This window comes from Muscardinus avellanarius (genome assembly GCF_963383645.1).
Source record: "Muscardinus avellanarius genome assembly, chromosome: 17".
NCBI classification, from domain to species: domain Eukaryota; kingdom Metazoa; phylum Chordata; class Mammalia; order Rodentia; family Gliridae; genus Muscardinus; species Muscardinus avellanarius.
In genome coordinates this window covers 56,970,580-56,994,393 of record NC_137803.1, presented here as the reverse complement: position 1 = coordinate 56,994,393, position 23,814 = coordinate 56,970,580, and the positions used below count along the sequence as shown (strand labels likewise).

Here is a 23,814-nt window from a genome sequence, read left to right as displayed (position 1 = left end):
TGCTTTTGGGAGGCTGAGACAGGAGGATCGCGCAGGTTCGAAGCCAGCCTCAGCTGGTTTAAGAGACCCTGTTTCCAAATAAAATATAAAATAGGTCTGGGAGTGTAGCCTGGAGGTAGAAGGACCCTGGGTTCCATTCTCAGTACCATAAAAAATAAAAAAAATAAAAAATAAAGAGTTACTTTTTAAGGCTGTGGGCATTCCTAGTGTGGAGATGAGCTCAAGGTCATGACTTCTGCCTGCCCAGTCTGCCCCCTAGTGTTTCTTTTAAAACCAAATTTTAAACCTGAGATCTTAATCCCAAAGTATTGGTTTAATAGGATTAAGAACTGTGTCATCAAATTAAGAGAACAAGGCCAAATCCCTGACCCAGATGAAGATTGAACCAGAGAAAAGTAAAGGTCCTTCCGGAGCTGCGGCGCCTTCCCCGGGAGACACCGCAAAGCCAGTGGTAACTACCGTAAGAGGGTTTTGTTTGGCAAATAGGGAGGGAAAGATTAGAAAGAAAGAAGTCAGTTTACATGGCGCGTAAAATGAGATGCACGACCGTGTGGCGACTTTATAGCTGTTATTTTATTATTAAAAGGACATTTCAAGTGTTGGTTTAAAATGGAGGGTTTGCTGGGTTTAAAAAAATATCAAATATGCATAAAGCAAAATATCCCCTTTGGGAAAACTTAAGATAACTTGGTTTATTTTACAAATCTGTGTGTGTGTGTGTGTGTGTGTGTGTGTGTGTGTGTGTGTGTGTAGGGGTTATTGGGGATTGAACCCAGGGGTGTTCTACAACTGAGCTACTGACTTTTCAGAAGCCTAAAAAGATGTGTGAGACTATTTTTACTTTTCAGAATAAAAGCATGTAGTGGCCAGGTACAGTGGTCCACGCTTGTGATCCCAGCTAATTAGGAGGCGCAGGCAAGAGGATTGCAATTTCAAGGCTAGGCTGGAAACTTAGCCAAAAACTGTCTCAAAATATGAAATAAAAAGGCCTGAGGCTAGCCGGGTATGGTGGTACATGGCTGCAATTCCAGCCCTTGGGAGACTGAGACGGGAGGATCGCAGGCCAGCTTTAGCCCTTTAGCAAGACTCTTAGCAACCTAGCAAGACTCTGCTTCAAAACAAACAAATACAAAAATATAGAAATAAAAATGGTCTGTGAGCCGGGCATGGTGGCGAACACTTGAAATCCCAGCATTTGGGAGGCTGAGACAGGAGGATCGCAGTTTCACAGACAGCCTCAGCTACTTAGTGAGGCCTTCTGCAACTTAGTGAGAGCCTGTTTCTAAATAAAGAATAAAAAGCCGGGCGTGGTGGTACACACTTGTAATCCCTGCGCTTGGGAGGCTGAGACAGGAGGATCACACAGGTTCAAAGCCAGCCTCAGCTATTTAGTGAGGCTCTCAGCAACTTAGTGAGACCCTGTTTCCAAAAAAAATATAAAAATAGGTCTGGGAGTATAGCCTGGAAGTAGAAAGCCTCTGTGTTCCATCCCCAGTACCACCAAAAATAAAAAATAAAAAATAAATTAAATAAATAAAAATTTTAAAAAATTAAAAAAGAAAGAAAGAATAAAAAATAGAATTGGGGGTGTAGAATGCCCTTGGGTTCTATCCCCAGTACAGAAAAAAAAAAAAAAAAAAGGTCTGTGGTGTTCCTCAGAGGTAGAATGGCCCTGGGTTTAATCTCCAGTATTAGGATGCTGATGATGTTGATGATGCTGATGATGCTGATGATGCTGATGATGCTGATGATGCTGTTGATGATAATGATATCAATGATGCTGATGCTGAGGCAGTTGATGTTGTTGATGATGATATTGATGATGATGATGTCGGTGATGCTGATGCTGATGTTGATGATGTGATGATGGTGATGATGGTGATGATGCTGATGATGTTGATGATGTTGATGCTGATGATGTTGATGATAAAGGGCTAGGGCTATAGTTTTTTTTGGTGGTACTGGGGGGTGGAACCCAGAGGCTTTCTACCTCCGGGCTATACTCCCAGACCTTTTTTTTTTTAATTCTATTTGGAAACAGGGTCTCACTAAGTTGCTGATAGCCTCTCTAAGTAGCTGAGGCTGGCTTCAAACCCGTGCGATCCTCCTGTCTCAGCCTCCCAAGCGCAGGGATTACAAGCGTGCACCACCATGCCCGGCTTAGGGCTATAGTTTATTGGTAAAGCACTCTTGATTTCCATCCCCAATACTGCAAAAAAAAAAAAAAACCTGCTATATTCTAATTAACTCCATCTTTACAGATGTTTACCACTGACAAGAAAAGGAAATGAAATTTGGACTGTAGGGCTGTGGTCTCTACCATTCATTGCCTTGATTTTCAGGTACGTGGAGCAGGGCGTGGTGGCACACACCTGACTCCCAGTACTTGGAAGGCTGAGACAGGAGGATTGTAGGTTCAAGGTCAGCCTCAGCAAGTACTGAGGCTCTCATCAATCTAGCGAGACCCCGTTTCAAAATAAAAATAGAATAGGGCTGCAAGTGGAGCTTGGAAATAGAATGCCCCTGAGTTCCATCCCCAGTACCACAAAAATAAATAAAGTCACAAAGAAAAATTGACAGGCAAGTGCTCTGGAGGCCACGAATTTTCAGCAAGGGGAACAGGCACGGGCCTGGTGGAAGACGTCTGAGGCAGGTGCGTTTCTCCTTTGCAGAAAAAGCAACATGGCGTCGGCGCACTGGCTGCTCGTGGCCTCTCTGCTGTACTTGAGAGACTGTCACTGTGCCCCCACTTGGAAGGACAGAGCCGCGGTCACCGGAGACTTGAAGGGTGCGTACGTGTGTGTTTAACTCCCCTGTGTCTTGCTGGCAATCATTGACTCACAATGGAGAGAGGACCATATTCACTAGGTTTCAGGGCAAAAAAATTCCCTAGATACTTAAACCAAGTGGTCCTGACGCCAAACATCTGGATAAAAATAGGAAATTCCAGTCAAGTCTCTGCGAGCCAGCGTTCACACGCCAGATGTCCGCTATCGCGTAGATAAAACTTGCCAACTTTTTGACTGCATTTTTTCATACAGATGTTTGGCATCACCTCGGCGTGGCTTTAATGAACAGTGAAATACTTTTCTAGCATTTCAAAAATGTAAACCGTTAGAGTCATCTGTAATTGTTCCTGAAAGGGAGAGGAGAGGATGGGTTATAATCACTTGGCGTTGGTTGTTCTGTGGCCATTAACGTGTGACCTTTCTTGGTGACACGGGTGTTGGGGTACTTAACGCTTAGGAGAATAAATTAGCTAAAATAGAGCTGATTCTGAGTCTATAATTAAATTCAGAGGCAAAAATGAGATTCTCAGGCGGCCACGCTGGCTGCTGAGGAGACAGAACAGCAGTGAATTCTAAACCCACTGAGGGCGTATTAAAGGAGCCAGAGACGCCCCCGGGGCCTTAAGAAGTGTTGTTCTAGGGGACACTTTGTTGGTTTGATGACTGCTTGGAAGGTAATTGAAGCTGAAAAAAGGAAGTTGTTCACTATGTTTGAAGTTCCCAGCTGGGCATTTCATACAAATGGTTTGTGAAGAAAACTCAAAAAGATCACTAATATAAACACCCTTGAGACTTAGATGGAAGAGGGGAAAAAAATGGATCAGTGAAAACAGGTTCTGAGGAAAATGGTGAGGAGGTTAAACCCGGTGTGGTGACACACGCTTGCAATCCCAGTACTTGAGAGGCTGAGAGAGGAGGCTCACAAGTTCAGGGCCAGCCTCAGCAATTTATCAAGGTGCTCAGCAACCTAGTGAGACCCTGTTTAAAAATAAAAATAAAATAGGGTTGGGGGTGCAGATCAGAGGTACAATGCCCCTGGGTTCAATCCCGATCCCACAAAAATAATAAATAAATAATAAAAATAGGCTGGGACCCGGGTGTGGGGGCGCACGCTTGTAATCCCAGCATTCTGGAGGCTGAGACAGGAGGATCGCAGTTCTCAGACAGCCTCAGCTACTTAGTGAGGCCCTCTGCAATTCAGCAAGATCCTATCTCAAATAAAGACTAAAAAATAGGGGTGGTGGTGTAGCTTGGAGGTAGAATGCCCCTGGGTTCCATCCCCAGTACTGAAAGAAAAAAAAAAAAAAAAAAAGGCTAGCGTGTAGTTTGGAGGTAGAAAGCCCCGGGTTCAACCTGTCAGGACAGGTGTGGCCACGTGGCAGCGGTGGCTCCCGGGCCTGCCCGCAGGGCACCGCACTGTAGGGACGGGCGCTCTCTCTGCTGGGACGTGAGATGCTGGTGAACTTTCTGCCAGAACCTGGTCGGATCTAGAGCTAAAAGCCGCCGGTCTTTCAGGGCTCTCCGAGGCCTGGGGGGCAGCCGTGGACCGCGAGGTGAGGAAGGCTCTGATTGGTGTCGGGAAGATGAAAGTCGTGATGGGAAGAAGGGAGGAAGAGCACAGGAACCTCATGAACACCTTGAGGAAGTGCAGGGAGGACAAGCAGGTACATATGCCCTACGCGCCCGGCAGGCGCGCTCCCGTGTGCGCGCGCTCCCGTGTTCTTGGGCCCGGGCCTTCTGCCTTCTGCCCCACAGCCCCAGCTCTATCTTATTATTTTATTTATTTAGCTGTTTGTTTATTCATGTGTTTTTTGTGGTGCTAGTGATTGAAGTCAGAGGCATCCTACTTCCGAGCCACACCCCCAGCCCTGTTGTTATTTTATTTATTTTTTGGTGGTACTGGGGGTGGAACCCAGGGGCTTTCTACCTCCGGGCTACCCTCCCAGACCTATTTTTTATATTTTTATTTGGAAACAGGGTCTCACTGAGTTGCTGAGAACCTCACTAAGTAGCTGAGGCTGGCTTCGAACCTGCGCGATCCTCCTGTCTCAGCCTCCCAAGTGTGTGCCACCACCCCCGGCTGTTATTATTTTATTTTGAAACAGAGTCTCACTAGGTTGATGAGAGTCTCTATTTGCTGAGGCTGTCCTCGAACCTGTGATCCTCCTGCTTTAGCTTCCCAAGTTACAGGCATCCGCCTATACATAGTGCGTGGTGGATTGAACCCAGGGACATTTTACCTCAAGCTACCCCCCAGTCCTGTTTTTTATTCTTTATTTTGAAACAGGGTCTCACTGAGTTGCGGAAGGCCTCACTAAGTAGCTGAGGCTGGCGGTGAACTTGAGATCCTCCTGTCTCAGCCTCCCAAGTACTGGGATAGTGAAACAGTCTCACAAAGTTGCTGAGAGCTTAAGTTGCTATCCTCAATCCTCCGGTCTCAGCCTCCCAAGAACTGGGATTACAGGAGTGTGTCACCATGCCTGCCCAGTATCTGCTCTTAAGCATATTTGGAAGCCGGGCGTGATGGTGCATGCTTGTAATCCCTGCGCTTGGGAGGCTGAGATAGGAGGATCACACAGGTTCAAAGCCAGCCTCAGCTACTTAGTGAGGCTCTCAGCAACTCAGTGAGACCCTGTTTCCAAATAAAAATATAAAAAATAGGTCTGGGAGGGTAGCCCGGAGGTAGGAAGCCCCTGGGTTCCACCCCCAGTACCACCACTACACACACAAAAAAAAACATATTTGGACTTTAAACATGGCACTTATGAGTGACTTATTTTTCCCTAATATTTTCCTTTTACATTTTCTGGAAAGCATTTTTTTTTTTTTTTGGAGGGGGGAGGAAAAGTTTGAGGGAAATTTCACTTTCTTCAGAGACCATACTTCTGTGGAATGGGCCTCTGTAGGACTCCAAACATAGGAATTAATGGAATTTATCCCTGTTGAAAAGTCCTGGCTTTGAGGCGTTTTTGTATTTGTTTTTGATACTGGGCATTGATTTGAATGCTCAACTAAAAAGCTAATTGGAAATGGGAAAAACTTTTCATCATGAATCTCTCTCCCTAAAATTACTTTATTTATTTAGTTAGTTTGTTTTTGGTACTGGGGATGGAACCCAGGGGCATTCTTCCTCTGAGCTACACCCCCAGCCCTAATTTTTTTATTCTTTATTTCGAAACAGGGTCTCACTGAGTTGCAAAGGGCCTCACTAAATAGCTGAGGCTGGCCATGAATAGTGATTCTCCTGTCTCAACCTCCCAAATGCTGGGATTACAAGCGTGTACCACCACGCCTGGCTCAGGAAGCTTGCTTGCTTGCTTTCTTCTTTCTTTCTTTCTTCTTTTTTTTTTTTTTTTTTTTTTTGCGGGTCTGCGGATGGAACCCAGGGCCTAAGTACCTTCAATCCACCTGTCTCAGCCTCCTGAGTACTGGGATTACAAATGTGTGCCACCATGCCCCGCTTGTTAATCTTTTTTTGCTTTTGTTTTTTGCGGTACTGAGGATGGAACCCAGGGGCATTCTACCTCTAAGCTACACCCCCAGCCCTATTTTTTATTCTTTATTTTGAAACAAGGTCTCAATTACGGAGGGCCTTGCTAAATAGCTGAGGCTGGCTATGAACCTTCAATCCTCCTGTCTCAGCCTCCCAAGTAACTGGGATTACAAGCGTGTGCCACCACGTCCGGCTTGTTAACCTTTCGTAAGAAGACACAAGATTCCAAGCACACATGTGTATGCACACACGTGCGCACGCACGGCCCACCTGGCTCCTGCCGGGCATTTTGCTTCCTACCTGGGTAATAACCAAGCTGCCTGGCTTAGCACCTGAGCTGGGCAGGGAGACCTGGTTTAAAGAAAACAGGCCAGGCACCAGAGGCGGAAGCCCACCAGAGCTGGGAGACTCTGGGAGCTTTACACGCCAAGGGAGGCCTTTTTTTTTTTTTTAATTCTTTCTCACTAAATTAAAAAAAAAAAATGTATTAGAGCCCGGCGTGGTGCCACATGACTCTAATCCCAGTACTTGGGAGGCTGAGACAGAAGGATCTCAGTTTACAGGCCGCCCTTGCATCTTGGGCCCTCCGCAACTTAGCCCCTGTTCCCGAATAAAAAATGAATAAAGAGGGCTGGGGGTGTAGCTCGGAAGTAGGATGACCCTGGACTCGATCCCCAGAGCCACACACACACACACACACACACACACACACACTTCGATGGACTGGTTTTAAGCACAGAAGCTTTTGCACCGCAGGCATTTTTCACTCAAGGAGCCGACGGCAGCCCAGCACGCCCCTCCTCTGGGCTGGGACACGCAGGGCGGGTCTCGGAGGCCCACCCCCGGAGGAGGCCAGGGTCCTCCAGGGCCGAGGCTCTGGGCGCCGCCAGGGGGCGCGCGCGGACACCCGAGGACCGCCCCCGGCGGGGTGCTCCCGGCGATTAGTCACAGCGAGGCTCGGGGACTGCCTTCCCGCACACACAGCAATTAAAGGCCGCACAAATGAGAGAAATCGATGGTGCCGGCTCGGGGGCCTTAGCGCACGCCTTCCACGCCCCCCGTGGTCCAGACATGCAGAGGAGGAGTAAGACGTCAGCCGCAGCCCTTGCCCCAGATGGAGGTGATGGCCTTGTTGCTAGGTCACCGGCATCTCCAGCAATGCCCATCCCATAGTAAACACTCAACAAAGGCTTGAACTAAGGGACGAACAAACGGCCGCACCGCGGTGTCTGATGCTCAGTGCCGGGACAGTTGGCACTTGGTGATTTGGCTAACCTCAACAGATGAGTAAGACTTGCAGAGTCACCAAACAAACAATACGTAAATAAATGATCGTTCCCTGTTTCCTTCCTTCCTATTTTTTTTTTTTTTGTACTAAAATTTAACTGAGGGACATACTACCTCCAAGCTATACCCCATCCCACCCCCCCCTTTTTTTTGAGGGTTTGGGAAGGAACCCAAAGGCATTTGACCTCCGAGCTACATCCTCTGCCCTATTTTTTACTCTTTATTTTTGAAACAGGGTCTCACTGAGTTGCAGAGGGCCTCACTAAGTAGCTGAGGCTGTCCGCGAACCACAATCCTCTGGTCTCAATCTCCCGAAGCGTGCACCACCATGCCCGGCTACCCCTTTTTATTTTGAAACGAGGTATTGCTGACATGCTGAGGCTGACCTCAAACCTGCCATCCTTCTGTCTCAGCCTCCCAAGTACTGGGATTACAAGCATGCACCACTATGCCCTGCAGTAGTCTATTTATTTATTTATTTATTTATTTATTTATTTATTTATTTATGTGGTACTGGGGATGGAAACCAGAGGCATTCTACCTCTGAGCTACACCGCCAGCCCTATCTTTATTCTTTATATTTTGAAACAGAGTTTCACTGAGTTGCAAAGGGCCTCACTGTAGCTGAGGCTGTCCACAAACCACGGTTCTCCTTGTCCCAGCTTCCCAAATGTGGGAACCACAAGCGTGCACCACCACGCTGCGCTGGCCCACAACAGATCTGCCTGCTTCTAGACTGAAGACCGGTCCTCCTCTAATGGGGGGATGCACATGGAGCAGTGAGGGAGGAAGGGGACACCCTCCCAGCCAGCCAGAATTGACCCTGGCGGTCAATGGGGTCGCAGCCAGATCGCCCTCACACCCAACACAGCTTTTTGAAAAGAGCAGACTCAATTGAGATGCAGGGTGTGGAAATGGAAGTAGGGCTTCTGTTCCCTTTGCATTAGGAGGCCCTGACGCTGCTGAATGAGGTTGGAGAACAGCTGGCGGAAGAGGAACGGCTGTGCCAGGCGTCGCTGGCGGGCTCCTGGGACGAATGCAGGGCTTGCCTTGACAGGAACTGCATACGATCAGACGCAGCCTGCCAGCCTGGCTGGTCCTCCGTAAAAAACACGGTAAGATCAGCAGGAGCTCAAAATCTCAGCGCTCTTACGCATCTGTGTCAACTTACGGGTTTATTCGTTTCTATTAAGTCTTTTGTGTGGTCCTGGGGATTGAACCCAGGGGCACACACCTCCAACCCTATTTTTTATTCTGAAATAGGGTCTTACAGCCAGGCGTGATGGCGCACGCTCTCAATCCCAATACTTGAGAGGCCGAGACAGGAGGATCTCAGGTTTCAGCAACTTAGTGAGGCTTTCAGAAACTTAGGGAGGCCCTGTTTCCACATTAAAAAATAAAGGTCTGGGAGCCAGCCGTGGTGGCGCTTGTAATCCCAGCATTCGGGAGGCTGAGACAGGAGGATCGCGGTTCGCGGACAGCCTCAGCTACTTAGTGAGGCCCTCTGCAACTCAGTGAGACCCGGTTTCCAAATAAAGAATAAAAGATAGGGCTGGGGGTGTAACTCAGAGGTAGAATGCCCCTAGGTTCCATCCCCAGACCCGCAAAAAAAAAAAAAAAAAAAAAGTTTCCTGGAGAATCTTTGAACTTCGGGAGCTGATGGCACGGCAGTGCTGCTCAACAGTTAATAACACCAAACGCCCACATCACGTTCCAGAAGGCCGGCCGCAGTGGGCTCCGCCTTGGGGTCACCGTGAGGCTGCCGGGGGCTCCCACCTGGCTCTACCGTCGAGCTTCCTCCTTTCATGGAACAAGGAGGCCTTGGCACGCTCAGCCTCCTGAGTCCCCCCCGTCGAGCTGCAGCTGGCGTCTGTAGTTCAGTGTAGACACTCTGATATTTTTCTTTTTAATATTTTTTCATTTTTTATTTATTTATTTTTTCCTGGAAAAGCCTGGAAAAGTTCCTGGAAGCCCTTCTACCTCCGGGCTACACTCCCAGACCTATTTTATATTTTTATTTGGAAACAGGGTCTCTTAAGGCAGCGCGCTGGCTTCGAACCTGCGCGATCCTCCTGTCTCCCCTCCCAGGCGTGGGCATCACCAGCGTGCCCACCACGCCGGCTCACACTGCGCTCCCGCTTTCCACGGACTAATTTCTGTCTGAGATGAGAAAGAGCAAAGTATAAAGACACGAACATTTCACTGAAGAGTTTAAAAAAAAAAGAGCAGAGGCGAGGGGAAGGCGAGGACAGCGTGAGCCCCCGTGCGTCCCCCACTGTCCCGGAAGCCTTTTTAGGCTATTAGAGAGAAACCTACACAGGCGGGATTTCAGATCCCATTTCCACGTCAAAGCCAAATTTCCAGTGAAAGTCAAAGCCAGGCACAATAGAGTATTCGTGTTCACGAGAGTAATCACAGTCCCCAGCTGGCCCAGAATTGCTCTTGGTATGGAAAACTATGGGGCAGAAGTTGACTTCGTTTATTATTTATTTATTTATTTATTTATTATTTATTTATTATCTTGCAGTAATAGGAATGGAATCAGGGGCATTCTACCTCTGAGCTACACCTCCACCCCTATTTGTGTGTGTGTGTGTGTGTGTGTGTGTGTGTGTGTGTGTGTGGTACTGAGGATGGAACCCAGGGAACTCCTACCTATGAGCAACACCCCCAGCCCTAATTAAATTTTAAATTTTTTATTTTGAAATGGGCTCACTGAGTTGCAAAGGACCTCACTAAGTAGCCGAGGCTGTCTGTGAACCGTGAACCTCCTGTCTCAGCCTCCCAAATGCTGGGATTACAAGCGTGTGTCACCACACCTGGCTTACTATTATTATTATTATTATTATTATTATTATTATTATTATTATTAGAAACAGAGTCTCACTAGGTTAATGAAAGTCACTACTTGCTGAGGCTGTCCCGGAACCTGCTGAGATCCTCCTGTCTCAGCCTCTAGGATTAAAAGCCTGCACCACCACACACAGCTAGAAGTTGACTTTAACATCTGAATTAAGAACTGGGCACAGTGGCACATATCTGTAATCCCAGGACTGCGGAGGCTGAGTCAGGAGGATCCCAGTTTTGAGGTCAGCCCCAGCAACTTAGTGAGGGCCTCAGCAATTTAGCCAAACCTTGTTCCAAAATATGAAAAGGGACAGGCATGGTGGCGCATGCTTGTAATCCCGGCATTTGGGAGGCTGAGACAGGAAGATCCCGGTTGGAGGACAGCCTCAGCTACTACTTAGTGAGGCCCTTTGCAACTCAGTGAGACCCTGTTTCAAAATAAAGAATAAAAAAAAAATTGGGAAGATGGCGACCGAGAAAAGTGGGGCTTAAGAGCCCTGCTAACAACCAATCTCCATTACCACAAAATTCAGCGCCTTTCATAGCCAGAAAACACCATCACCAGAGAAACAAAAAAAATCACCAGGCTCCAGAGAAAAAGCGGACTGAGAACAGAGCTCAGAGCCACAGAGGAGATACACCAGCCTCACACCCGAGACCGCGGCAGCAGCGCCATACTGCCGGCGGCAGCGGCGAGCTCACCGGACGGCTACAGCAAGCCGAGGTGAACTGCTGCGGAACAGCCAGGTGGGATTTCTCGGCGCAGAGAGCTCACCGGACGGCTACAGCAAGCCGAGGTGAGCCTCTGCGGAACAGCCAGGTGGGATTTCTCGGCGCAGGGAGCATCTAAAGCTCCCAGTGGCTGAGCTCAGCACACGCTGCAGGGACTCAGAGTGGAACTCAAAACCAAGAAGAAATACGCCAGCCTCACAGCCAATGGCGTAGCAGCAGGGCCATATTGCCACCGGCGGCAGCAGCAGCGAATTCACCGAGTCCAGTACAGCTACATCTGCGTACTCAGGAACAGTGAGTCAAATTGGGGGCCCCAGAGGAGAAATCCCAGTACTGTACTCCCTGGGACTTGACCCAGTGGGGGAGGGGCGGTGGCAGAGATATCACACCATAGTAGAACGTGCAACCTGGCACCCCCCATAGTCTAAAGCAGCCTCTATCGACTCTCTGGGTCGGAGACTCTGTGATACAACCCAGTAAAGGAGTAGTGGGGTCTGAGATATTTATAGACTCGAGATCCAGAACACCTTAAGTGAAGTCATAGTGACCCAAGGGAAGAACCCAGAGAAGGCACAAACTTCCCAAATCATGGGAAAGAGGAATAATACTGGAGCAATGAATGCCCACAACCCCACAACATCAGAACCCGATAAAACAGAAAATCAGAGATTTCTAGAAGATCAAATCAGGAAAATAACTGTAGAAATAATAGAGGTGCTTCGAAAAGAACTCAGAGAGAGCCAAAAAGAGATAAAGGATGCAATTATTGAAATAAAGGCCTCAATTCAAAGCACAAAAAACCGATTAGAACACATGGAGAACAGAATCTCGCTCTTAGAAGATGATCATTCCAAAAATGAACGCATAGTTTCTAATCTAGAAAAAAATATCTGACAGCAGGAATCTGACATTGAAGAAATATGGGCCCATTTTAAGAGAGCTAACCTAAGAATAATTGGAATAGAGGAGGGAAAAGAAAGTGAAACCAAAGGGATCAACAATCTCTTCAAAGAAGTAATAGCAGAAAATTTTCCAAACATAGAGGAAGAGGTTGATACACAGGTCCAGGAAACTTATAGAACTCCCTTTAGACAGGATCGGAGAAGAGGATCCCCACGCCACATAATTGTCAAAATGACCAATGTGGAAGCCAAGCAGAGAATCTTAAAGGCAACAAAAACAAAGGGCCAAGTGACATTCAGAGGCAAACCAATTAGAATCACTCCAGACTTCCCAAACCAAGTCATGAGAGCCAGAAGGGCTTGGAGTAACATATTCCAAACTCTGAAAGAAAACAACTTCCAGCCAAAAATTTCCTACCCAGCAAAACTTTCTATCAAATTAGATGGAGAAATAAGAAGCTTCCATGACAAACAGAAACTGAAGGAATTTTTGTCTTCAAAACCAGCGCTAGAGAAAATATTCAAAGAGATTAACTACAAAGAAGAAATAGGTAACACACACCAGAACCAGAGAAACAAGATTTTCCATCCAACAGACAACTAAGATTGGTTATCTGTGGAGACTCATTATTTATGTTAGTCTTTTACCTATCTCTAAAGGGTATTGTTTGCCTTTATTGTTGTTAATTTTTAGGATTTCTAGTTGGAATATTAATATACCTTCAGATATAGCATTTGGAAATATTTTATCCCATTCTATTAGTAACTTTTAACTCTGTTTACATTGTCTTTGGATATACAATTTTTTTTTATTTTTTAGGGAGTTTGTATACTCTTCTGTTGCCTGTGCCATTGAAATCATATCCAAGAAATCACTGCCAATTTCAATGTTGTGAGGTTTTATGACCCAGATTTTCTCCTAAAAGTTTATAGTCTTAAGATTTATATTTAGGTCTTTTACCTATTTTGAGTTAATATTTGTATATGGGATTAGGTAAGGGTCCAATTTTATTCTTTTCCATGTAATTATTATTTTTCAACAATATTTAGTTAAAAGATTATTATTTCCACCACCAAATGTTCGTGGAAACCTTGTCAAAAATAACTTGACAATATAGGGAAGAATTTAGCTCTAGGCTTGTATTTAACTCCAATGGTTTATATATCTGCCTTTAGAATAGTACTACACTGTTTCAATTATTGTAGCTTTATATGGTTTGAAATCAGAAAATATATATCTTCTAGCTTTGTTCTTTTTCAAGATCGTTTTGGGTACCTAGAGTCCATATTCCATATTAGGATAGATTTTTTTCCTGAAAAATAAATATATAAATATATGATAGTTTCACCTAAAAAAATAGAAAAAAAATTCTCTGGTAAGAAAGAAAGTAAAAAGAAATATTGAAATGTTATCTTTAAGTCATCAAAAGCTTGGTATCAGACAAATGAAACTGTTATGTGAGTTTATCATTTTTAATTTTTGATAAATTGCTATAATACTAGATGTCAACCACTAAGCCAAGCATGGGAGGGAGGGATGGGGAGGGAATGGGGTGGGGATCAGGTGGGGACTGACTGGGCGATGTGTGCATGTATGTCTACAAAAGTTTGTATCCCACTATGATGTATGAATACAGTGCACCAATAAAAAAAAAAATAGGGTTGGGGGTGTTCGGAGGTAGAATGCCCCTGGGTTCCATTCTAAGTACTGCAAGATAATAATAATAATAATAATAATAATAATAATAATAATAATAATAAATACCAAATATAAAAACGGGCTGGGAGTATAGCTCAAAGGTAGAATGCCCCTGAGTTCAATCCCCAGGACCCACAGCGACAACAGGAAAGTATTCTTTTTCAGTAAGAAATAGTACAGAAGAAAAATAAATCTTTTTATTTTCCAGTACTGGGGATGGAACTCAAGGGCATTCTACCTCCCAACTACACCCCTGATCTATTTATTTAATTTTATTATTATTATTTTTGTGGAACTGGGAATTAAACTCAGGGGCATTGTGCCTCTGAGCTACAACCCCATCCCTATTTTTTATTCTTTATTTTGCAACAGGGTCTCACTGAGCTGCAAAGGGCCTCACTAAGTAGCTGAGGCTGTCCTCGAACCGTGAACCTTCTGTCGCAGCCTCCCAAATGCTGGGATTACAAGCGTGGGCCGCCACGCCCGGCTCTAATATTTTATTCTTTATTATTATTTTTAATTAATTAATTTATTTGGTGGTACTGGGGTTCCTGGAAGCCCTTCTACCTCTGGGCTACACTCCCAGATCTATTTTTTATATTTTTATTGGGAAACAGTGTCTCTTTAGCCAGCGTCTGGCTTCGAACCTGCGCAATCCTCCTGTCTCCGCCTCCCAAGCGCGGGGATGACAAGCGTGTGCCACCACGCCCTGTTTATTCTTTCTTTCTTTTTTTTTTTTTTTTTTTTTTTTTTTTTGGTGGTACTGGGGATGGAACCCAGAGGCTTTTACCTCTGGGCTACACTCCCAGACCTTTTTTTTATATTTTATTTGGAAACAGGGTCTCACTAAGTAGCCGAGGCTGGCTTCGAACCCGTGTGATCCTCCTGTCTCCGCCTCCCAAGCGCGGGGATTACAAGCGTGCGCCACCACGCCAGGTTTATTCTTTCTTTTCTTTTCTTTTCTTTTATTTTCTTTTTTTTTTTTTTTTTTTTTTTTTTTTTTTTTTTTTTTTTTTTTGGTGGTACTGGGGGTGGAACCCGGAGGCTTTCTACCTCCGGGCTATACTCCCAGACCTTTTTTTATACTTTATTTGGAAACAGGGTCTCACTAAGTTGCCGAGAGTCTCACTAAGTAGCCGAGGCTGGCTTCGAACCCGTGCGATCCTCCTGTCTCCGCCTCCCAAGCGCGGGGATCACAAGCGTGCGCCACCACGCCCGGCTTGGAAGTGAATCTCTGTTCCGTCCCCCACAGATGGCGAGGTGGTTCTGGAAGATGTACCAGGCCCTGTCCCGGGCCCACGCGGAGGAGCCGGCCCTCGCGGAGGACGACGCGCGGGCGGCGCGGGTGCAGGCCGGGTTCCGCCGCCTGGCCGCCGCCGTGCGCGCCCTGTGCAGCCGCAGCGTCCGCGTCCTCCGCGCCTCCGTCCCGCCCGGCGCTGACCTCACGGAGGCCCCGCTCCCTCCAGCCCGAGCCCCGGAGCCCACCCCAGGGGCGCGCCCCGCGCCGCGGCCGGCCCTGCCCCGCGTGGTCCAGCGCCTGGGCGAGCTCGGCCTCGCGGTGTTCCACCGGGTCCGCGGGGCGATCGCGGCGGCGCTGGGGAAGGCGGACGGCCGCCAAGGCGAGTGCCAGGCTGCCCGCTGCGGGCCAGGCTCGCGGTTCCTTTTCTTCTCTTTCCCTTCCTTCCTTCCTTCCTTCCTTCCTTCCTTTCTTTCTTTCTTTCCTTCTTTCTTTCCTTCTTTTCTTTCTTTTGCAGTACTGAGGATGGACCCCAGGGGCATTCTACCCCCAGCCATATCCCAAACACTTTTTTCTCCTTTCTTTCTTTCTTTCTTTCTTTCTTTCTTTCTTTCTTTCTTTCTTTCTTTCTTCCTTTCTCTTTCCTTCCTCCCTTCCTTCCTTCCCTCTCTCCCTCCCTTCTTCCCTTCTTTCTCTTCTCTCTTCCTTTCTTTCTGTACTGGGAATTGAACCCAGAGGAATTCTACCTCCGAGCTACAGCCCCAGACCGATTTTTATTTCTTATTTGGAAACAAGGTCTCACTTGATTTCTGAGAGCCTCACTAAATTGCTGAGGCTGTCCTTGAACCTGTGATCCTGCAGCCTCGGCCTCCCTAGTACTGGGATTACAGGCTTGCGCCACCACACCCGGCTTTTTTATTCTTTATTTTGATACAGGGTCTCACTAAGTAGCCGAGGCTGTCTGCAGACCTGCTCTCCTCCTGTCTCTGCCTCCAAAGTACTGGCGTTACAAGCGCAGGCCGCCACGCCGCGGTGCAGCTAAGATTAATCAAAGTCTCAGAGGCTCTTAAAAGGAGCTTTGGGCTGGGTATGGTGGCTCACACTTGTAATCTCAGCCCTTGGAAGGCTGGGGCGGGGGGATGTTTGAGGACAGCCTCAACAAGTAGTGAGGCTCTCATCAGTCTAGAGAAACCTGTTTCAAAATAAAAATAAAATAGTTCTGAGGGTGTAGCTCAGAGGTAGAATGTCCCTGGGATCAATCCCCAATATCATACACAAACAAAAAACAAGAGCTTTAAGTCTGCCACACACAACCCTTCTTCCTTCATTGTTGAGCGCTCGAGTGCTGGTCTCTTTCTTGTTTTGGGGGGACTACGGGGGATGGAACCCAGGGGCATTCTACCCCTGAGCTACACCCCAGCCCTATTTTTATTCTTTATATTAAAACAGGGTCTCCGCTGATGCTGACCACAGACCTGCCATCCTCCTGTCTCAGCCTCCCAAGTACTGGAATTACAAGCATGTGCCACCACGCCCAGATTATTTTTTATTTTTTATTTAATACGGGGATTGAACAGAGGGGCATCCTACCTTCGAGCTACACTTCCAGCCATATATATATTTTTTTTTTTAAATATATTCTTGCTAAATTGCTGAGACTGGCCTCAAAGTCTGTGATCCTTTTGTTTCAGCCTCCCAATTATTGAGATGACAGGTGTGTGCCATTGCACGTGTGTGTGTGTGCGCGCGCGCGCGCGCGTGTGTGTGTGTTACTGGGGACTGAATCCAGGGGTAGTCTACCTCCAAGCTATATCCCAGCCCTTTTTGTTCTTTTGTTTTGAAACAGGGTCTTGCTAGCTTGCTGAAGGGCTCCTTGCTCTTTGAGATGGGCTAGCCTGAGATCCTCCTCCGGTCAAACTCCCGAACACTGGAATTACAGGTGCCACCTTGCCTGGCTCATCAACCACTCTGTCTTCAAGCTCCCTCCCAGCCCTTTTAGTAGTTATTTATTTATTTATTGCAGGCCTGGGGATGGAACCCAGGGGCATTCGACCTCCAAGCTATAGCCCCTGCTCTATTTTTTATTCTTTTTTTTAGCAGGGAGTATGGCTCAGGCGTGGGCTGCCCCTGGGTTTGATGCTCGGTGCCACCAAATTAAACATATGCACAGAACCAGAGAGGAGCTGCTCATAGTCAAACCCCAAATACAGACACAGAAATGGAGAAGCGCCGGCCGGGCGTGGTGGCGCACACTTGTCATCCCCGCGCTTGGGAGGCGGAGACAGGAGGATCGCGCAGGTTCGAAGCCAGCCGTGCGCGCTGGCTTAGGAGACCCTGTTTCCAAATTAAAAAGTATAAAAAATAGGTCTGGGAGTATAGCCCGGAGGTGGAAGGGCTTCCAGGAACCCCAGTACCACCAAAAAAAAACCCCAAAAAACAGAAATGGAGAAACGCCTCCAGCCAGTATCATCTCGCTAAATTCTACCTCTGGGCTGCACTCCCAGGCCTATTTTATACTTTATTTTTTAATTTATTTAATTTATTTGTTTTTATTTTTATTTTATTTATTTAAATTTTTTTTTTTTTGCAGGTCTGGGGATGGAACCCAGGGGAATTTGATCTCTGAGCTACACCCCCTACCCTATTTTTTTTTCTTTAGTTTGAAACAGGGTCTCACTAAGTTGTGGAGGGCTTCACTAAGTAGCTGAGGCTGTCCACGAACCATGATCCTCCTGTCTCAGCATCCCAAATGCTGGGATGACAAGCGTGTGCCACCGTGCCCGGCTCTATTTTACACTCTGTTTGGAAACAGGGTCTCACTAAGTTGCTGAGAGCCTACTTCACTAAGTAGCTGAGGCTGGCTTCGAACCTGCGCGATCCTCCTGTCTCCGCCTCCCAAGCGCGGGGATTACAAGCGTGCGCCACCACGCCCGGCTTAGAACACAAGTTTTTTTTAAAAAAAATTCTGGCTACATTATTATGACCCTGGCCAAAAGAAAAGCAGGGCTAAGGGGTGAAGCTGCTAGGAGGTAGAATGCCTCTGGGTTGCATTCCCACGGCCACACACACACACACACACACACACGATGTGTGTTGATGTGTTGGAGTCTCACATCATAAGGAAATTCAGGGCGCCGGAGCGACCTGCACACAGCGCCTGGTGCACTTGACCCTCCCTCCCGGCCCCACCCACGATACTGAGACTGGCATTGAGAACTGGCTCAGTTCAAGCCGGGCGTGGTGGCGCACGCTTGTAATCCCCGCGCTTGGGAGGCTGAGACGGGAGGATCACACGGGTTCCAAGCCAGCCTCAGCAAGTTAGGGAGGCTCTCAGCAACTTAGTGAGACCCTGTTTCAAAAATTTAAAAAAAAGTAGCCAGGCACGGTGGTACACAATTGTAATCTCAGCATTTGGGAGGCTGAGAGAGGAGGATTGCTGTTTGAGGACAGACTCAGCTACTTAGCAAGACCTTTTACAACTCAGTGAGACCCTGTTTCAAAATAAAGAATAAAAAATAGTGCTGGGGTTGTAGCTCAGAGGTAGAATGCCCCTGGGTTTCATCCCCAGTACCACAATAAATAAATAATAAAAAAGGAGCCAGGCTGGTCACTCAAGCCTATAATCCCAGTAGTTAGGAGGTTGAAACAGGAAGATTGCGGGTTCCAGTTTATCCTCAGCAATTTAGCAAGATTTTGTTTAAAAATAAAATGTAAGGCTGGGGATGTAGCTCAGTATTGGAATGTCCCTGAGTTCAATCCTAGCATTAAATAAAATAAAAATAAAGTAAAACAAAAAAGGCTGGAAAGCCGGGCATGGTGGCGCACGCTTGTAATCCCAGCATTTGGGAGGCTGAGACTGGAGGATCGCTGTTCAAGGACAGCTTCAGCTACTTAGAGAGGCCCTTTGCAACTCAGTGAGACCCGGTTTCAAAATAAAAAAATAGGGCAGGGAGTGTAGCTCAGAAGTAGAATGCCTCTGGGTTCAATTCCCAGTACAAAAAGAAGGAGAAGGAGAAGGAGAAGGAGAAGGAGAAGGAGAAGGAGAAGGAGAAAAGAGAGAGAGGGAGAGAGAGAGGGAGAGGGAGAGGGAGAGGGGGGAGAGGGAGAGAAAGGGAGAGGGAAAGGAAAAGCAACGCTGGACATAGTCTCCCCTCCCTGGAGTGCCCACCCTGAGGGCGCTGACCTGTGTTCCCTGCAGACTCTCTCCATGGCAACCAGACTTCCACGGTGCTACCCGAGTGGGACGAAGGACCCTGCGGGGAGCTGGGCCAGAATTTATCTGGATGCCTCCAGTTTCACGAAAGATGCCAAAGATGTCAGGCGCACCTCTCTGAAGGTAAAAACTTCTTTTCTCCAGATCGCAGGACTACTGGGTCAGTCGCCATCTCCTCCCAGGAGTCCTGTGGACTCGCTGGCTTACGCTGAAGGACTTCACGACACTCGCGTTCCTGTCCGACCTTGCTCATGTAGGTTAGAAGTTAATATCCCAAAGCGCATCAATTCATCTTGCCCTTTCTATGACAACTATTACTTCTTTTGTGTGTGTGGTACTGGGGATGGAACCCAGGGGCATTCTACCTCCGAGCTGCACCCCCTGCCCTATTTCTTATTCTTTATTTTGAAACAGGGTCTCACTGAGTTGCGAAGGCCCTCACTAAGTAGCTGAGGCTGTCTGTGAACCGCGATCCTCTGGTCTCAGCCTCCCGAATGCTGGGATTATAAGCGTGTGCCACCACGCCTGGCTAAGAACTATTATTTCTTCATCTTCCTCTTCTTCTGTGCTGCGGATTGAATCCAGGGGCATTCTACCTCTGAGCAACACTCCTAGCTAGGAATGGTGGCGCACAACTTGTAATCCCAGTACTTGAGAGTCTGAGACAGGATCGCTACTTAGTGAGGCTCTCAGCAACTTAGTGAGACCCTGTCTCAAAGTAAAGACCAAAGAGGAGCCGGGCGTGGTGGGCACGCTTGTAATCCCAGCATTCGGGAGGCTGAGACAGGAGGATCACGGTTTTAGTGAGGCCCTTTGCAACTCAGTGAGACCCTGTTTCAAAATAAAATTGAGCTGGGGCTGTAGCTCAGAGGCAGAATGCCCCTGGGTTCCATCCCCAGTAACAATAAATAAATAAATTAAGTAAGTAAGTAAGTAAGTAAAATAAAATAAAATAGGTCTGGGGTATAGTCCAGAGGTACACAGCCCCTGGGTTCCATCCCCAGTAACACACACACACACACACACACACACACACACACACACACTAAAACAAAACAAAAAACAGTTAACTAGGTCTCATCTGAAACTGATAATGTAGGACCCCAGTACCCCAACCACCTCGGCATTCGGAACTTTCCGCCCCAGTGCCCCTGTTTGCAGGTACTGGGACTTGCCGTTACTAGGACTTTACTTTCCTGTGTTCCAGGAACTAGCTCCCCATCAACCATTGTTAGAAGACAAAAGTAACAATTCAGGGACTTTCCACTCACCAGAATAACAGGACTTTGGTTACCACAAACTGTCATTAGAGCTAAAAAATGATATCTCTGGCCAAACCACCTAATCCTGAGACAGGTTAAAAATAAGAACCAATGATAATAAAACACCTAATGGTAACCGCGCCTCTGTAATTAAAGTGTATAAAAACTGCCCACATCTGTTGCTAAGGGTCGATTCCTCAACTTGAGAGGCGACCCCAGCGCTGGACCTAATAAAACCTCTTGCAAATTGCATCGACTTCTGCCTGTGAGTGATTACTGGGAGGGTGCGTGCTTCCTGGGGGCTGTCAGGTCCAACAATAAAACCATACAAGTTCTATCAGCTTGGGAAGACTGGCTTATATCCATAAGCCAGGCGTTCGGAGGTCCACGCCGCGTCCTCTCAGCGCCATGGCCGTTTCCTTTTCCCCCTAGACTGTCCTGACGTGCCCGCGCTGCGCGTGGAGTTGGCGGAGGCCCTTAAGCTGGTCAACGTGTCCAGTCAGCAGTACAACCAGGTTGTCCAGATGGCCCAGTACCACCTGGATGACACCACGTATCTGATGGAGGAGATGAGCCAGCAGTTTGGCTGGGCGTCTGAGCTGATGCACCCGGGCCTGGGCCTTGAGAACATCTTCAATTCAATAAAGGTAAAAGTGAGACGCCAGGGCGGGCGTGGGCGCCACACGTGCGAGCACACGCGTGCACCTCCATTCTTCATGAGTGTACAAATTACATCTGAGTTTGAAAATACGCCAGACAGGGAATATTTATGTTTCCGTTATGATTGAATTCAGGCTGAATTGATTCCGTGTAGCTTGTGGTCTTCAGAAAAACAGAAACACGACGGGCGTGGTGGGCACGCTTGGAATCCCAGCATTCCAGAGGCTGAGACAGGAGGATCCGAGTTCGCAGACAGCCTCAGCCACTTAGTGAGGCCCTTTGCAACTCGTGAGACCCTGTTCCAAAATAAAGAATTTTAAAAAATGGGGTTGGGGGTGTAACTTGGTGGTAGAATGCCCCTGGGTTCCATCCCCAGTACCGCAAAAAAAAAAAAAAAAAAAAGAAAAGAAAAGAAAAGAAAAGAAAACCAGAAACAACATAACCCAGTGCCTGTGGTCCCCGTACTTGGGTGGTAGAGACAGGTTCACAGCAAGCCTCAGCAATGTAGTGAGACTTTGAGCCACTTAGCCAGACCTCGTTTTTTGTTTGTTTGTTTGTTTGTTGTTTTTTACAGTACTGGGGATAGAACCCAGGGCCTTCTACCTCCAAATTACACCCCCAGCCCTATTTTTTATTCTTTATTTTGAAACAGAGTCTAAGTTGCAGAAGGCCTCACTAAGTAGCTGAGGCTGGCCGCGAACCTGTGATCCTCCTGTCTCAGCCTCCTCCTAGGTACCGGGATTACAACCATGCGCCACCATGACCGGTCCAGCCAGAACCTGTTTCAAAATAAAGAATAAAATCCCAAGTAATAGGATTACAGGCATGCCCCACCAGGCCTGGTGGATTAATTTAGAGTGTGTGCTGGGATCTAAAAAAAAAACCTTCCACCATATAATCCTCCTTCTCCAGGTGGTCTCCGGAGTTCCTGAAGAAAATCCTCCCCAAGGACTCGATCCGACAGTGAACTCAGGCATCCTGTCTCCCTCCGACCTCACACCTGAGCTCTCTTCCGAAGAAAATGCTGAGAGTTCTAACTTCATTGACTATGTGATAGCGAAAGTTCTTCACCATTTCAAGGAACACTTTGAAACTTGGTAAGAGCAGCGCCTGATCGAGAATGTTTTGTTGGTAGAAAAAGATGATTCATAAAAGCAAAACAAACAAAACTAGTTTTAAAAATTTCTGACTTGGCAGTCGGGCGTGGTGGTGCACGCTTGCAATACCGGTACTTGGGAGGCTGAGGCAGGAGGATATGGGTTCATGGCCAGCCTCAGCTACTTAGTGAGGCCCTCCGCAACTCAGTGAGATCCTGTTTCCAAATAAAGAATAAAAATAGGGGCGGAGGTGTCACTTAGAGGTAGAATGCCCCTGGGTTCCATCCCAGTACTGCAAAAAATAAATAAATAATAAATAAGTAAAAATAAAAAGGGCTTGGGGTTTAGCTTAGAGGTAGACTGCCCCTAGGTTCAATCCCTAGCGCGCGCGTGCACACACACACACACACACACACACACACACACACACACACAAATTCTGACTTGGGAGGCTGCGGTAGGAGGATCGCAGGTTCGCTTACTGAGGTCTCTGCAACTTAGTGAGACCCTGTTTCAAAATAAAGGATAAAAATAGGGCTGAGGTATAAGTCAGAGGTAGAATGCCCGTGGGTTCTATCCCCAGACCCCCCCCCAAAATTACTGAAAAGTATATTGAACTTCATAATAATCAAAGGCATGAAAACAAACAAGATCTTCCTTCCTTCTTTCCTTCCTTCCTTCCTTCTTTCCTTCCTTCCTTTCCTTCTTTCTTTCATTCATTCATGTTTTGCAGTACTGGGCATTCTTCCTCCAAGCTACACCTCAGCCCTATTTTTTATTCTTTATTTTGAAACAAGATCTCACTGAGTTGCAAAGGGCCTCATTGAGGCTGGCCGTGAACCGTGATCCTCCTGTCTTAGCCTCTCGAATGCTGGGTTACAAGCATGCGCCACCACGCCCGGCTAGGATGCCATTTTCTGCCTATCAAATTTGAACATTTTTAAGCCAGGCCTGGTGGCGCATGCCTGTAATCCCAGTACTTGGGAGGCTGAGACAGGTGGATCGCAGGTTTAGGGTCAGCCTTGACAATTTAGTGAGGTTGTCAGCAACTATCTGAGACCTTGTTTCCAAATAAAAAATAAAATAGGGCTGGGGTGTGGCTCAAAGGAAGAATGCCCCTGGGTTCTATCCCCAGCACCGCGATCCTCCTGTCTCAGCCTCCCAAGTACTGGGATTACACGCGTGCACCACCATATCCACTTTCAAAATTTTCTTTTGAGACAGGGTTTTGCTAGCTTCCCCTGGCTGGCCTCGAATTTGCCATCCTTTTACCTCCCAGTACTGGGGTTACATGCATGGGCCACCATACCCAGCCGTCAGCCAATATCTTTTTAGCACCTACTAGGCTAAGACACAGGTACTGTGGAGGAGACCATGAGGAATTCCAGAAGATTCTGTTCCAAAGGCTGTATCCAGCCAAGAGTTCAAGACACACAATGATTCAGGACTTAGCAAGACCACACAGGAGAGTCAGAGACGGCCGTTGGGTTTCTGGTAGGGAAAGAGACTTTGAGCTTGACGTAGTTCCTTTCCCACACTCCTGCCTTCTCTTTCCTCTCATCCTTGTATCCCTTCCCTCTGCCCGTGCTCTCTTCC

General features: G+C 47.3%; 1 protein-coding gene across 1 annotated transcript; it reads left to right on the top strand.

Annotated features, from left to right (window-relative positions):
- Positions 1–2,682: 2,682 nt before the first annotated feature.
- CLUL1 (clusterin like 1) lies at positions 2,683–22,222 on the top strand (the record flags this gene model as incomplete). Its single annotated transcript, XM_080714722.1, has 7 exons — positions 2,683–2,788; positions 4,305–4,453; positions 8,517–8,684; positions 15,002–15,368; positions 19,185–19,322; positions 20,894–21,108; positions 22,034–22,222. 7 exons carry the CDS (start codon positions 2,683–2,685, stop codon positions 22,220–22,222), a joined length of 1,332 nt encoding a protein of 443 aa, XP_080570848.1.
- Between the last annotated feature and the right edge of the window lie 1,592 nt (positions 22,223–23,814).